Source organism: Pituophis catenifer, unplaced genomic scaffold, assembly GCF_029215685.1.
Source record: "Pituophis catenifer annectens isolate HBS135680 unplaced genomic scaffold, rPitCat1.0.hap2 SCAF_1, whole genome shotgun sequence".
Taxonomy (NCBI): domain Eukaryota; kingdom Metazoa; phylum Chordata; class Lepidosauria; order Squamata; family Colubridae; genus Pituophis; species Pituophis catenifer.
This window is the reverse complement of record NW_027256881.1, coordinates 46355355-46372352: the sequence shown is the minus strand read 5'-3', so window position 1 is coordinate 46372352 and position 16998 is coordinate 46355355. Positions and strand designations below refer to the sequence as shown.

Genomic DNA, 16998 nt, shown 5'->3' with positions numbered 1-16998 from the left:
TGTATTGAAACATCCTACACTTTTTTTTTTAACATCTCAAATTCAGGAAGGACAGCTCTGTGATGCTTTGGAAACTAAAACAGGCTGGGAAGATTATATATGTTGTGAGTTGCTCCCTCCTGTAATCTGGAGTTTAAACTAGAATGTTATTTATCTCTGGCACTGTATTTTATATTATACAGGTAGTCCTCGATTTATGACCACAATTGAGCCCAAAATTTCTGTTGTTAAGTGAGACATTTGTTAAGTGAGTTTTGCCCCGTTTTATGACTTTTCTTGCCATTGTTGTTAAGTGAATCACTGCAGCTAATAAATTAGTTATCTGATTGTTAAATTAATCTGGCTTCCCCATTGACTTTGCTTGTCAGAAGTTCGCAAAAGGGGATCACGTGAGCCCAGAACACTGTGACTGTCATAAATATGAGTCAGTTGCCAAGAGTCTGAATTTTGATCACGTGAACATGGGGATGCTACAGTGGTCATAAGTGTGAAAAATGGTCATAAGTCACTTTTTTCAGTGCCGTTGTAACTTTGAACTGTCACTAAATGAACTGTTGTAAGTTGAGGACTACCTGTATAGTTATTTGTGATTTATTGTGTATACTTTTTAATCACATTTACATAAATAGGATTTGTAAGTCACTCAGGGATAAATTCAAGTGCGGTAGCATACAAGCCTTGTAAATAAGTAAACAAATAGATATTAAATAAGGAAAATGCATTAAATGCTGCCATTAACAGTGTTATTTTGCTTATTTTAGATTTTGGTTTATTGGTTTGCATCACCAAATGTCAATGTTTGGCTACCAAATTTGAATGGCAAAAGAGCTGTGGTGGAGGTCACATGAGACTTTTAGGATGAGGATTGATCTTCCCTACTTCACTGGGAAAAACCAGCCAAGGGTGGGGTGCCAGATAACCTATTGCTTGTTACACATACAGCCCTGAGCATTTTGAGAGTAGCTTGTAATGTGGTATTTGGGTAAAAGGAAATCTAATGTGAACTTTGGGGCTGGGAGAAACTTACTGAAACTCATGGCTATTTGACACAAAACTGATCATAGTTTGCTATGGAGGAAGAGAGGTTTCCCCCACTGTGTATGCCAAGTTGCTTATTCAGACCTTGCCAAACCAACCATGCAGCCCAGGGGCAGGCTAAGTGAGAGCCTGTTTCATACCCTGCCACTTCAGCAGCTATCTTTACCTTGCTCAAATAAAAAAATGCACAAAAATGCACAAGTCAAAGCACTTGGCAGAAGTTATTTCAGCAAGCAGAGGAGGAGGTTGGAGGAATTGTTCAGAAATAGAAGTTGCAACCCTCTACTTACTTTACTAAAATAATCTTATTGCATGTAAGGGATTTATTCTGAATTTTAAGTTGAAAAATGATAATCAATTTCAGTAGCTTTAGGTGACCTTTTGTCTCCTAAAAACTGTTTGGAAATTGCTGGGCTCAGAAGACTACTTAAGAAACCTTTTAGTCAATGTGCTATAAATCGAAACACACACATAACTAATGCTTTAAGAACATTTTTTTCTTCAGCATCAGCCTATTAATCAAAAGTAGCACCATATTTTAAGAATCATAATATATAAGTACATTTAAGTACATTTAAAGAAACATGATTTTAAGGATGGGGAAACTGCAGCTTCCAACCATCAATGAACTGGAATGCTCTACCTATCCTGAGATGAACATCTAGGGTCCTAAAGATCAGCAATATGTAGAGGGCCATTGTTCTGCATCTCTACTAATAGATTATAGCAATACCATATTATGATAATCACATACTTTGTAATAGTATGTGGGAAAGACCTCTGGAGATGGGGTAAAGAGATGTTACTAAGGGAACAGTCAGATAAGAGACAGCACAGCCCACACATAGTGTGGGATAGTGTGCAGAGCAAAAGGCTCTTTATAGACTTTCCCTAGTTTCTTGGGCTGTAACGGAAAAACTGGAAGAATTGTACTTTCAGGCATGCATGGTTGGGTCAACATAGGTTTAGAATAAAGTAAAATTAGCTTAACTGGTTGTGATTCCTATCTGGTTAACCTCAATGAGGTCACTATCAAGGAGGCCACACAGAATAATCCATTTCTCTAAAAGAGATAATCCAGGAAGATTTTTCTAAAGGAGATGAGAAGGGATTGTAATTGCGTACTTGCAAGATGTAGCCCCAGCCTCATGGGGTAAACCAAATAGGAATCAGTACAGTACAGTACTGTTCTCACCCTCCTACCCCATTTTCTTTATAGCCCGAGAAACTAGGGATGGTTCCTTCTGAACCATTTGTCCCATCCACTATTAATCTGTGGGCTACACTGTCTCTTCTCTGATCTTTCCCTTGGCAGTGTCTCCTTGCCAAATCCCTCAAAGTCTTTCTCATAGACATAGACCATTACGCACTTTAAGCTAACGCCTTGTGGGCATTCAGTCCTGATAGAGAAACTCAAATCTCTTCCTTTCAAATCATGTGCTAAAAAAATAAAGGATCAAATCTGCAGAACCTCCCTGGGTCTGGAAGAGATTCAAGACCCAACCTCTAGGCAGCCATGACAATTCCAAACAACAGGGAAGCCGCAGTTAGCATTCCAAAAGAGGCTGCTTGTTCAGCTGACATTTTAGTCAAAGACACACACACACACACACACACACACACACACACACACACACACACACACCAGGCATATGTGTCATCCTAGCACCTGTGAAACAGCCCCAGATACATGAGGCTGAAAATATTCCCTAAAAAGGCAGGAAGGAGATTGAACAGAGATTTGTAACCTCTGATAACTATAATTATCAAGACACTAAACATGGAGAATTCCAACCAAGAGGCTCCCAAGAATGTTACACTATGAATCCATGTGTAAAATAGCAACCTGCAGTTAACTGAGCAGCTGCTATGAATGCCAAATTATATTTAGAGAAGGAGCTTAGAGAAATGTTTGCCTGTTTAAGGAACAAATAAAAAGCCTTCACAGTAGTTCAGCTAAAGGAGGATATAACTATCATTACATTGCATGGAGTTCTTGTGGATGTTGTCACTAACTTTTCACTGATGTTTTATTCCAGAGACTGGCCACTCTATTTGATTTGGTGGACAGATTTGGAATTCAGGAAATGTTTTCTGAATATTCACACAAAATGGCTGCCATACAAGGGCTTGTCTATTGACAACGTGGCTGCCAATGGTGAATGATGTCCCTGCTCTGCTCTCAGTTACACTAGTTTAGTCTTGTCTTGTCTTTTTTTCCTGGACAGATGGGTCTATTTTCAAAGGGACCAATTCACCATTAACATTTTTTAAAGAATGCCTTATGATCCTAGACATTCCTATAATGGTAGGGAATGGCATTCTGCTTTTCTTTTATTTGAAAAAGGTTTTACTTGAAAAAGTTTGGCAGCAGAAATATTGGCAGGCATAAGGCCCATAAGTATGGGCACTTTACTTTTGCCCACTCCAGCTGCAATTTAAGAATATTAATGCAACCTTATTCAATACATTTAATATCTGTAGAGCTACTTATGTATACTACAGTGATGATGCTTCAAGAAATATTTGACAGATGTATCTAGCCAAACATAAATTTCCCATAATGTCCAAGGAGGAGTTAATGGGAGAAAAAAAATCCTTAAAGGAAATTATTGTGATAAATACTATCCAATCTGGCACTGCAATTCCTGACATGTCTAGCACTTTTCATTTAGAAATAAAGTTTGGTCAATTAATATATAATTTATTTTCCAAACTTCAGAATACTCTCACTATGAAAGAATATTCAATTGATACCTGAAGACTCCTGATAGCCGAATAGGACTCAGTTTCTGCCTAAAAAGATTGAGAAAGCAAAATCTGCTAAGATATATACTTTAAAATATTGACTACATTTCAACAATTCTCTTCTTCAGTTTTCCTTCTTTTGCAAGTTCCATTAAAGTTATTTAGCATCACAGCACTAAGGCCAACTTATTTTGGCAATTTAACTACATTTTCCATTTGCAAATATCTTAAACAATGAGCATATGTCTAATTTCACTTTCTACATTTCTATCTTCAAGAACCACTTTCCTTATTCATCCGTTTGAACCCAAAGGTGGACTTCCCCAGTCAGGGAAAAGGTCATGCTATCTGAGGATAATGGGAATTTTATCTAGAGGGTTGCAGGGAACTCTGGGAATTGAAGCTACACCTCTTACAGTTGAAGAGACTAAAAAATGCAGCTCTGGCAAATCTGACCAAAATCTAGGGTATTCATTTCATTTCCACTGGAGCTTGCTTCATCTCTCAGATTTTTATCTACTCACTAACTTAGTGAGTAGATATTAGAACAAGTATGGCCAGATTTCTGTTTGTAGATTTAACTTTTTTACTGGAAGCCTGAGACCCACCAACAAGTGGTTGGTATAAGTACCAGGTCTTGGAAGTTGCAAGAACATGCTCTTAAAATTAGGGAAGCAGATCTCTTGAGTGGCTTGTTTTCAGCACCAGAACCAAATGCAAAATTATTTCATACAAAAGTCCATCTCAATCTTGGCCCAGCCTTTCCTAATTCCAGCAGCCTGTTTTACAGAGCGGGGAAACACTCGTGATCAGTGTTCTAGACCAGGGGTCTCCAACCTTGGCAACTTTAAGTCTGGTGGATTTCAACTCCCAGAATTCTCCAGCCAGCAAAGCTGGGAGTTGAAGTCCGCCAGCCTTAAAGTTGCCAAGGTTGGAGAGCCCTGTTCTAGACAGCCAGTCTGTACTCTTCTGGATACTACACTCCATTCTTTATTCCCAGCAGACAGCAATCAGGCTGATCATTCTATTCATTCTCCCAACTTTCTTAATACCTTCTGCTTTCAGATTCATCAACATGCAGGTCCATTTCATTGCCATCAGAGAATAATATATAAGTTTAATTTACAAGATGGAGATCTGGCTTTTCGGAATCCCATTCCAATCCATACCTCCTCAATGGGGTTTTCTGTTTCCTCTCCAATCATTTGTCAGCATTCCATGGCCATTGACACCCTTAATTGTTCTAACCTGACCAGTTAGAACAATTAATCAGTGGAACAACTTGCCTCCAGAAGTTCTGAATGCTCCAACACTGGAAATTTTTAAGATGTTGGATAACCATTTGTCTGAAGTGGTGTAGGGTTTCCTGTCTAAGCAGGGGGTTGGACTAGAAGACCTCCAAGTCCCTTCCAACTCTGTTATTCTATTCTATTCTAGTCTATTCTATTCTATTCTATTCTAGTCTAGTCTAGTCTAGTCTAGTCTAGTCTAGTCTAGTCTAGTCTAGTCTAGTCTAGTCTTAGTCTTCACTGAGCAACTTAAACAATTCCTTTCCACAAGGATGCTTTTCTACGTAGATTAGCAAACTTTGAAATAACCCCCAGCCTGTTTACACAACCTTGTTTTAAATACATAGAGCCATTTTACTGATTCATAGTTTCAACACTGGAAGCAATAGGAAATTATGTCTGGGAGCCAGAAACCCCTCCTGGTTTTCAGCAAACTGCCCAAACATCAGCCAGGAAGTGCAAAGCTACCTCCCACCCAGTTTTCCACTCTGACAGTTGTAGATTATAGAGAGATTTGATATCCGAAAACTCGATTGAAAATACACACCATAGTAACTTACTTAAACTGTTTCATACCATCTGGAACTATCTCTTCTACTTCTATCATCTCTATGAAATGCATATGCAAATAAGTATGCATGCACACACACACACACACACACACACACACACACAATATTTGGAAAATCTATGTGTGCTAGCATGAATTCCATCATGGCAGATAACAAAAAATAAAAGCATGAAATAAAATTAATTATGTTAAACATGTTGTTCTCCAAGGAAGGTAGTTCCAAACATTACTGATCTTGGTTATTTTTAAAAAATGCAAATTTCCAAAGAACTCGGATATTTCCTAGTGCAAACACAGACTCTGAAGTCCTAGAGCATACTACCCATGTCTCATCATGTCACAGAATCACTCAGAATAGCAACACTCACGATTTGTCTCTTCGACAGGTCCGCCTCTGAGGGCTGGCTTGTCTTCGTCGAGGGGACAAGGACTTTCCTCGGGATCTCTGCTTGACTGGAGAATGGGCACTTGCAGGCTTCAAAATCTTCAAAGAGAAAAATGATTTTATTTCCGGATGTATTTATTCATAATAGCTGGCTTTCACAATGTTTTTATATTGTAATAAGTCATAAAAGGTATATCATGATTTCTCCGTTACAAATATGTAGAATTTGTGTTATGCTTTTCACTTTATTATTACAGATAAATGGAAAACAATCTTAGACCAGGATTTTTCAGCCGTAGTTGCTTTAAGGCATGTGGACTCCCAGAATTCCTGGCCTGCATGCTGGGGAATTCTGGAGATAGAAGTCACACATCTTAAAGTAGCCAAGGTTGAAAAACACTGCCTTTGGTCATGTCCAATGGTTGATCCAGCTAGCTCAGAAAGTTGGATGTAAAGCTCCCTTTCAAATCTTTTTTATTTCTTTATTTGTTTGCTTTTTGAAATTCACTCCCACATTCTCATGCTGATGAACTTTTTGGATCCAGATTGACACAAATTGATGGACATAACATTTGAGAATACCAAATTGCCAGTCTCTGGTCCACATTGATTTGTTACAGTTCTTTAGGGCTTCTGAGCCTGGTGTTTTCCCGCATAGCCTGAAGTATCAGAGGATTGTTTATTTCTTGAGATCTTTCATGTTCAAAGCATTGACTGAAAAGCAAATAGAAAAGGAATAGACACCCAGTACCTGTAAGCTATCAGGAATTTCTTTTTATTATCTCCTGAAAATGTTAGGAAATGATGCCAGTAATATATATTTCCCCTGGAAACTGTTCCTAAAATAACCTCCCAGTAATCCATCACTACTAAGAGAAAAAATCATCATTTTTCGCACATAATTTTTATTCCAAATTATTACATAAGTAGTCCATGACTTATGACCACAACCAGAACTTATGTTGTTAAGCACGTGGTCTTTAAGTGAGATGTGTCCACTTATTTTGTCATGGTTGTTAAGCAAATCACCGCAATTGTTAAATTAATCAGATGATAGTTAAGCAAATTCAGCTTCCTCACTGACTGCTTGCCAGAAAACGACTGGGAAGGCTGCAAATGGCAATCACATGAGCCTAGGTAGGACACTGCAATTGCCATAAATACATGCCAGTGGCCAAGCACTCAAATTTTAATCACATGACCATAGGAATGCTGCAATGGTTGTAAATGTGAGGACTGATTGCAAGTCACCTTTTTAGTGCCATTGTAACTTTGGATAGTCACTAAATGAATGATTATAAGTGAAGAAGAAGTATTTGTGCATAGGAACAGAAGTGTAGAAATTAGCCTCTTGATTGAGAAAGTTAATCTTCAATAAATTAGAAAGACACTTACTCAACTCTACAACCTCTATGTCGTAGTGTCATTGTCCCAGAGATAAAAGCAAAAATTCTGTGAAGTTTGAAAGCCAAAAATTCAAGTTTGCATTGATTCTATTAGCTGATTGTGAGAAGAAAATATTTATGGGAGCCATGTGCTAAATCAATGTAGAATTACTAAGGAATTATTTGTTTAGGCATTAAACAAATATTCTTAAAGTGAATATACATACAGTAGACACACACCTACACATCCCACAACCCACAGGATTTGCAAGTTGCCGATAAAGAGAGGGAATGTGCTCTGCTGAGTCATTTTCAATTGCTATGGCCTGCATTCAACAGGTTGGAAGACAGAGCCATGGGCAGGAAATTAGACCCCAGAGACAAAGGATGGAGACATGCAAAAAAGTGCATGATTTTTCTAAGCATAAACATGTAAATGAGAAGAAACCTCATTACTGCAAAGGGTAATAATACATCTAAGAAATAATACCACTGCTTTGCTGTCAAAGATGTAAAATATTAGGGGAAATCAACCTGCACAGAAAAAGCTTCTCCATCAATAGATTTAGATACATGTCTATACACAAGCATAACTAATAATGAAATTATTCTCTGAAGCACCCTCAATACAACAAAGCAAAGCCTTGGAGTACTCTAAGATTGCAGAAATCAAGCACCAATAAAAAGGAAAAGTGAAAATAGCTCAACAAGAGTTGAGCAAATTCAGGGGGGACTGCTTGCTAAATGTTGCAGAACTCACACATGCAAACTTCCATTGGAAACAATAGTTATAAGGTCAAAATATCTGGCATTATTTCCTCCAGAAAGCTGGAGCTTTCAAACTGACAGGGTCATGCTTGGCTTAATGCATGCAATTGAAAGTGTTGCCCACAGGTAACCCTGGTTTCAAAATCCAGCAGTGCAGCAGTTATTTATCCACTGGCTGCATCCTAATTGTATAAATCGGGACAACTTTTAAGGGGGCAGCCAACAAGGGCTTTGCTGCTACTCTTGGTCAATTAATAGTTTCAACTGATAAAAAAAGAAAAACAATCAATGGAACTGGAGAAAAAAGTGTACGCCATCGAATAACCAGAGGGTCCTATGCCAGCTGGAGGGCTTTTCCCCCCTACATACTGGATGACAATGGTCAGGGCTGGAATTTCAGCGAAGAAATCTGCCTAAACTTCTTTGAACATTATGCATGAGTGCGGAATGGAAAGCAGAACAGCAGAGATCTATTCCAGGCATAGCATAAGATACTGCTAGCTCCGGGATGGGATAGGAGTATGGCAAAGTAACCAGTAGATCAGGTCATATTCATTGATCTTTGATGAAATCAGCCGAATGACACAGGAACTTGCCTTATTTACAACCTTCCCAAGCAAAACAGTTTCCCATGCTCAACCTACTGAGAACCATTTGTGAGAACTAAGCTTCTGCCACTTTCCAAATGTCACAGAAACAGTACATACCTTCATCCTCATGTCCCTGGCATATTTCTCCAACTCCTTCCTTATCTCTGTCCGCATCATCTTTGACATATTAAGCACCAACTGCTTCCATTCAATGGGCTGAAAACTGTGAGGCTCATGAGGGACATACAATCCAATCTTCACTTTTTTAACCGAGTGTAAGTACTTTTTATAGGAGTCTTCAAATTCAAAGATGAGGTCACTCAGAGTTCGGTAGATTAAGGGCTTGTCCATCAACTCTGACCTTCGGCTCATGCCCAGTGATCCATATCGGCCATTGAAATAAATTCCAAGCACCACGTGATGAAAATTGCTCCCTGAGAAGTGGGATTTAAAGCTGATTGGGAATCGTTCCACAGAAGACTGCCCATTGGTTAAGTATCTGGTAAGGGCCATGTCAAGGCAACAACAAAGCAAAGACTCCAAATAATAGAAAATGTTTTCCAGGTCACTATTTCCAATTTGATGCTCTTTTCCACTGATTCCCATTGTTCCTCCATGTACCCCTCTCTTTGTTGTCCAACCAAGACAGATAAAAGGTCTTTCTAGTGTGGCCATGTGCTTAAACCCCTTGAAGATATATTTTGTGTGAAATCAATCCAAGTCCAGTTCAAAAATAAAGAATGAATATTGGGGTTCATTCCAATGAATGAATGAATGAATGAATATTGGGGTTGCTGAAGGCCCTGATATTTAAGCCAAGCAGTGTCTGTGGACTTTGTGTGTGTTTAAATCAGCAAGATAACAAATAGAGAGTTGCGATGCAAGCCTTATTGTTTCATATTCAGATTTTGTTCATATTGAAATCACAATCCATGTTCAAAAAAGGCAGTTTGTATCACAATGCTCCATCTGACAGCAGGTTTAGACACACACATAGCCCACAGTCATCACTGTGTATGGCTTTTTATGAGACATTCCAATCTTGCAAACTTTCCAATCAAATGGTTCTCTCCATTTCACTGCACAATATAAATTCCCTTAGTGTAAAGGAAAAGTATCTCCAGCCTCTGTTTAACTATTTTCCTCGTCCCAAGATGCAAACAATGGTAAAACCAGAAAGCTTCATTATCATTTCATTCATTGTCGAAGCAAGAGGATACAGCCACTGTTCTGATAGATCAGCCCCCTATTTCTGCTTTGAAGGACACTCTTGACTTAATTCTCCTAATCTCCACACTTCAGTCTCAAGATTCCTCTTCTCCTCCCAAAGTAATTGGTTTTATGTAATTGAAAGATTAAGAAGTCCATCTCAAAATATTTCTATCCACTCCTTTTTCAAAAAAAAAAAGAAGCCAAGCAATTCTTCTTTCTACACTCTTCAAATGCCCCAATGCTGCTTAGGAAAGGTATTGTTTGATATTTGCATGAAGGATAAGCATGACACAAGCAGGCATAAAAATGCTATTTTAAAATAAGGTGGTGAGAGGTATTTGCTCACAGCCTTATAAGTTTCTGGCTTCTACAGCACTTGCAGTTATTTCCTTGCTCTTCCTACTTCATTCTCCTTAAACAACTAAGATCACATCCCACAAAGACACTAACAGGACAAACCATTTCAACATCTACACCATTTCTCATCGTCATTTGTCACTTAGCCTTCCACCAGATCTGAACCTGGTCAAAGCTCCAACTTTAATTGGAAGCAAATGAAAAAGTTTTCCAGGATTAAGGATATTTCTAGTATTTTCCTATTTGTCTTTCTTTCATTCAAAATTTCCAGGACATCACTATTAATTTTCCTGGGAAATTAAAATAGCACCTTTTTTTTTTTTTTGAAATAATTTTTTATTTTTAAACAAAACATAAAAACATCCATCATCCATTCCAATTACAAGTAGTGTGTCAGTCGGTTACAAATCTTTTGTGCTTCATCTCATATTCATCATTATGAATTCTCTAATTTCTCGTATTATCAATCTAACATATATCTTTATATCATTATTCTCAGTTGTCATTCATTTAACAATGGCATTTTCATCCTATTAAAATCATTTCCATAAATTGTATTATAACATCCATTTCATATTTCATATTTCATTTCCATGTTTTATTATCTAGCCATTGATAAAATAAATCCCATATCTTATAGTATTGTTTATCTTTCTGTTCTCTAATTTCAAATGTCAATTTGCTCATTTCAGCACATTCCATAATTTTCCTAATAACTTCATCTTTTTTAGGTATTTCTTCATTTTTCCAATTTTTAGCAAAAACAATTCTAGCCGCTGTCAATACATTCACAATCAGGTAACTCAATTCTCTATTATATGTTTCTGGTAAAATCCCTAATAAAAAAATTTCTGGTTTGAAGTCGATATGCTTTTTAATCATTTTTTCCAACCATGTGTGGATTTTAGTCCAATATCTTTTGGCTTTTACACAAGTCCACCACATATGGTAATATGAGCCCGGTGTCTGATGACATTTCCAGCACTTTTCCAATTTGTTCTTGAACATTCTGGCTATTCTCATCGGGGGTAGATGCCACCTATAAAACATCTTATACAAATTTTCCTTATATGCTGTTGACATTGTCATTTTATAATTTTGCAACCACAGTTTTTGCCATTTCTCTAAATCAATTCCATGACCAAAGTTTTTCCCCCATGCAATCATTGTTTCTTTAACTTGTTCTTCTTCCAATTTTACCTCTAATAAATAACCATATAGTTTCTTAATTACATAGTCATCAAAATCTGTTAAAATTTTATCCAAATTAGTCAAATTATTATAAAAACCTACTGTTTTACAATTTTTATTATATCTAGAACATGTTGTATATAAGCAAACCAATTCATCTTAAAACCTTGTTTTTCCAGTTCTTGCTTCAATTTAAGTTCACCCTTTTCATTCAGTAAATCACTATATCTAACAATCTGTTCCCTTTTGAATGTTATTGAATGTGAAAATGATTCCATCATCGACACCCAGACTGGAATTTTCAAATAATGATATTTTTTTATCTTCTCCCATAGCACCTTTTAAGCTTACACTTTAAATAGGATATACAGAGCTCTAGATGTACATTAAGATATATTGCCAAGGTAGAAGTTGAATTTTAAAGCTTGTATTTTTCTTTTACGCAATGGACTGCTAGATTGCTCTGCCTTATCTTAGTGTCTATCAAATTCTGGGAGTATCGAACTGATCTACTTTATATTCTGCCTTCAATACAAAGGAGTTGAGATGATTCAAAGCACCAGGCTTTTTATATATCTGAAATTATTTCATCTATATGATCCTTTGCATAACCAGGTTCATTGGAGAATTTTTCTTATTACCTCCTCTGCAATGCCTCTGAAACAGAATACTGACTGCAGCAGCTCCACCATCTGGAATGCCTTGCCTAAGGCTTCATCTCCCTTTGCAGAGTAAGGAAAGCTCACCTTGGCCAACAGGCTTTTTGGCTGCTTGATTTCAGTGCAGCAATTTAAAGCATAGTAATCTTCCAAAGGAAGGAAGAATGATTTAAAAGCTCTGTTCATTTCTGAGCCAATTTAAAAATGTTGCATATTATCAATACAGGTAGTCCTTGACTTACAACAATTCATTTAGTGACAGTTCAAAGTTTCAACGGCACTGTAAAAATTGACTTATGACCGTTTTTCACACTTACAACTGTTATCCAGCATCCTTATGCTCACATGATCAAAATTCAGACACTTGGCAACTGACTTATCTTTATGACAGTTACAGTGTCCCGGAGTCATTTTGCAGCCTCCTGACAAGCAAAGTCAATGGGGAAGCCAGATTCACTTAACAACTTTATTACTAACTTAACAACTACAGTGATTTACTTAACAACTGGGGCAAGAAACCTCGTAAAATGGAGCAAAATTCACTTAACAAATGTTTCACTTAACAATAGAAATTTTGGGCTCAATTGAGGTCATAAATCAAGGGCTACCTATATAGGCAAAAGACTTCTTAAAATCATGTTTAAACCTTCTTTATCAGGTTTCTCTTATTATTTCCAATTATATTATATGCCTCTATACAAAAAGGAGCTTTAGCAGGAGAGCTAAATTATAATTGTATAATTGTAATTATAAGAATTACCAACATAATGTACCTTGTCCTAACTCTCTTTGCAGTCCTCTTATGTTTTGTAGTTGCTAAAGTTTTGCTAAGGCTGATACAACCACAGAACCCTGGAAATAAACCAAGGCTACCTTAGGGGTCAGGATTAACATTGGGATTGCCAGGACATTGAGGTGACAATGTAAACTGTTTTTTTTTCAAGATTCTTCATATCATCTTGTACATTTGCCATAAAGAAAGCATAAAGAACCCTACATACATCAAAAAGAAATTCATCAATCTTTTTTAATCCAACACCATACAATTGTTTTTAATAGGATGCAGAGAATCTCTAACTATAAGGATTTAAGAAATCATATTCAGATGTTGAAAAGTTGGGGGGGAGGGCACAAAAAACTTTGCATGAAAACTGATTGGAACCTTTTGCAAGTCTTTGTCACAGGAGGCAACTTATATGTTTTCCTCTGCTTTATTCATAAAGAATTTAATATGCACAGCAGTATGTTCCACTTACCTTCGCTACCGGTTTGCAATGGGAGTGTGCATGGGGAACTTCTGCGCATGCGCAGAACGTCTGTGATGATGTCCGGGAGGGTGGGCGGAGCCTCCTGCCACCATTACTACCGATTAGCAAGATCCGGACTGAACCGGTAGCAACCCACCACTGAATATGCATCTAAATGAACAAAACTTCTTATAAGGAGTCAACAGCTGTTCCTTCAGCCAACAGGTCAATCTTGCTTATGAACTGCTCACCACATAAGATAATTTCAAAAGATATAATACAGGAAAGAAGTGCCGGAAAGACTACAGAGAATCCTCATTTACCTGCCATTGATTTGTTGTTGTTTCATATAAACCACAACAGATTTAGTAATACGTTGACTCCACTCACTAATTCTGTCAAAATTGTGAGAATGGATCTGGAGCAGATTCCAAACTGCCACAAATATCCCATATGAAAGCCACCAAATTTGGAATCATATTTGTAATAGCAATGTGCAAAACCCTTCCCTTGTATTCTCTATTGAGGAAGACCAAATGTTTTTCTTTATTTGTTTAAAAGCATAACTGTGGGGCAAAAACTCCTACCCAAAATATTTTTAAGTGTTTGTTCAACTTTGCTTCTTCAATTTTGTTCAGAAAATGTATCTATATCTGATTTCTCTTACAATTTGAGCAGATAATTTTTTGCAAATGAAAATATATATTTTTGCTATGTAATCACATTCCCCGAATTAGTCTAGAATATCTTCAAGAATATTTTTTACCCTTTCCTTTCTTTTTTTTTATTTATCCAATATACCCAGCACTTAAATCCAATATTATTTGTTTGTATCGGGTATCCTGCAAGGAATCTCAAATGTCCTACAACTCATGTCTATATTTTCCTCCCCCACTACCCCAACCTTAATAAAGGAGGAAAGAGTGACTCACCTAATGTTGATGATGACACAGCAGCCAAGCAAGCTAGTAATTCTATTGCTTCTCTAATTTTAAAAGAAGGTCAAACAAACGAATTAAAAACAAAAGGATACATCCCTAGGATAACTGCTTCAAGGCATTTGATTGGCAAAGACTCCCTGGTCATTTCTTTTGCAGATTCCATTAGCCTAAAACATGATAAAGGAAGAGAAAACAAGCTAAATTTTTGGAAACAAAATATGGCTTAAACAAACAATTGTATCTGAAAACAGTTTTCATATTCTGTAGCCTTGTTTACATATAGAAATTGAATCCCACCCCCCATTTATTTAAGAAGAAAGCTCCCTTTCCTACGTTCTGCCCTTATTTCAGGAATGGATGGTCTTGGAGCAACTGTTGTGGTCCACCAGCAGCCTGCGGAGCTGGCAGTGGAGTCGAACACTGAGGAGGCTGGGAAGGAACATGGGCCAGTCCTGGAGCCTGGGGAAGGCCGGATGAGGGCTCTACGTCAGAGGCAGAGATGGGGCAAGGCCATCTGGGAATGATGCGCGGGCTCCAGAGCCCCCAGAGTCGGATGGCAGAGAGGCAGAGGAACAGGAGGAGCCTGTTCCTAGTGCATGCATGCGCAGAGCTGCCAGAAGGCAAGAGCAGCTAAAGCAAAAGGGATGACTCGGGAGTAAGGCCAGGAGATGATTGGCCCCTCCCATAAGGCTTAAAAGAGAAACAAAGGCACTTGGGCCTTTTGCAGGAAAACAATGTTGCTAACTCTGTTTCCAGTCGGCATCTCATTTGTTTCTGAACTCTGAATGGGGCTTTGCCAAGTAAGGCCTTTTGGCAGGGTGTCAAAGAAGATAAAGGTTGGTGATTATCCCGAAGGACTTCTTCCAAAGGACTTTTGTTGCAACTAATTGGGACTCAGCTGGGAATGAAAGTAATTCCCAGCTGTTACAATGAAATAGGTTTTTTGGGACTAATTGTGTCTTGTAATGACTCAGTAAGCCTAGGTCACAACAGCAACATTCCAGGGTCCCGTTCATTGGAATGAGTAGAACAGCTTCCAAAGGCAGCAGGGCCAATTTATCACATTTTACAGGAAATAAAGTAATATATTTTACCACTAAAAATTTATGCAACCTTAAATCCAGAGTCTAAACTCACTTAAGTTACAGTTATGAAGCCTGGCACAAAGGAGCCTTTCAGTGGACAAGTCTGTTCAGACCATTTTCTCTCTCCATTCTTTATTGCAACTTCCCAAATCCTAGAACGTTTCCAGATGAAGGTTTTATTATGCAGTTGCCAAACTGGTTGACAGCATGGCCGGGTACAGTGCATCATACCAGATTCCAATTTCCTCTTGCTGAAATAGTATGGTGTTATGCAAATACATCGGCCTTTTGGCTTTTTTTCTTGATTGCCAGATTTTGTGCAAATAGGAAATTTTTGCTTACAAAATATATGAAAATAAATAAACCTCGTGACAGCAGCAGCAAAAGAAGCAGCTGCTTTGGAATATGCCCATTCGTTCTGTTAACCACTTGGCCAAGAGTTTAGATCACTATCTAAATTCTGGAAATAGCCACTGTCTTCTACAGTATTTGGAACTCCCCTATTTTTTTTCTTATGATTCTCTTTTTCTTTTTATTAGAAGAAAAAATGAATTCTACCTGCCTAGCAACAGGAGTCATTTTTCTGAGAATATCTTTATTCAAGGAACTGAGATAATGAAGGGGACTAAATTAGTTTGGCTGCTGCAGCTCCTTAATCTTGTAGATGCCCTTCCTTAAAAAAGCTTTCCTTATCCATCCCCTTTTTTTCAGCAGTAAATGAAAACTGCTATAGATAAATACAGAGCACCCTTTTCTAAATTAAAAGGGAAATGGTAACACTAAAAATAGTGTCAACATTTTTCTGGGTACCTTGAAGACCTCATGTCAAGGAACACAGCAAATAGTTTACCAAAATATATATAGTTAAATGCAGAGCAAAATCCAGAGTTCTGGGGGAGTTCCAGAGTAAACTGACATTACTGTGCTTTATTATATCTCTTTAGTACAAATTTGAAGTCTACTTGTTATCTAACTAAGACAATAGCTTCCCCAGTGCTAAATAATCACAGCTTATTTGCCGCAGGTTAAAAAAGGAACTGCAACTGACTTTGCACACTAACAGATATTGAAGATTTATTGTGTTCATCCCATCGACTCATCTAAGTGATCACTAAAAAATAATCCAAATTGTTCTTTAAAAGAATATTTAGTATTACGCCTGTATTTATTTACACTGATTGCCAATTACTGCTCATGAAATAACAAAAATCAAAACAACTGAGATCCAAAGTGTAAACTGAAACCTTTTAATTGGAATAAAATGTGTTCTTATAACAGCAATTATTTGAAAGGCTTCTACTAATTTAATTTTTTTAAATTATCTTTTTTAAAAACATTTTTTAACATTTTTTTAAAAATGTTAAAAAAGTATGATCCAGTAGCATTTTAAAAAACTGGAAAAGGCATTTTTTTTAAATTGGTATATTGATTTTTCTAAGCATTAATGGACTAGAAAGAAAAATAGCCATGATTGAGAACATCTTTGCAATTCCTATTTAAATAAATGCTACAAATATATTATTGTATATCTC

The 16998-nt window shown here is 37.3% G+C and overlaps 1 protein-coding gene across 2 annotated transcripts in view; it reads right to left on the bottom strand.

The window, feature by feature from the left end:
• The window catches only part of VASH2 (vasohibin 2), a 30885-nt gene that overhangs the window by 1900 nt on the left and 11987 nt on the right, over positions 1 to 16998 (bottom strand). Inside the window, exons 4-6 of one of the 2 annotated variants that reach the window (XM_070948900.1) lie at positions 14474 to 14548; positions 8892 to 9273; positions 6015 to 6130 (exon numbers count right to left, since the gene is read on the bottom strand). In XM_070948900.1, the coding sequence (XP_070805001.1) occupies positions 6015 to 6130; positions 8892 to 9273; positions 14474 to 14548 (573 nt within the window). The remainder of the gene's footprint in view (positions 1 to 6014; positions 6131 to 8891; positions 9274 to 14473; positions 14549 to 16998) is intronic. The other variant, XM_070948911.1, reaches the window with a different exon arrangement.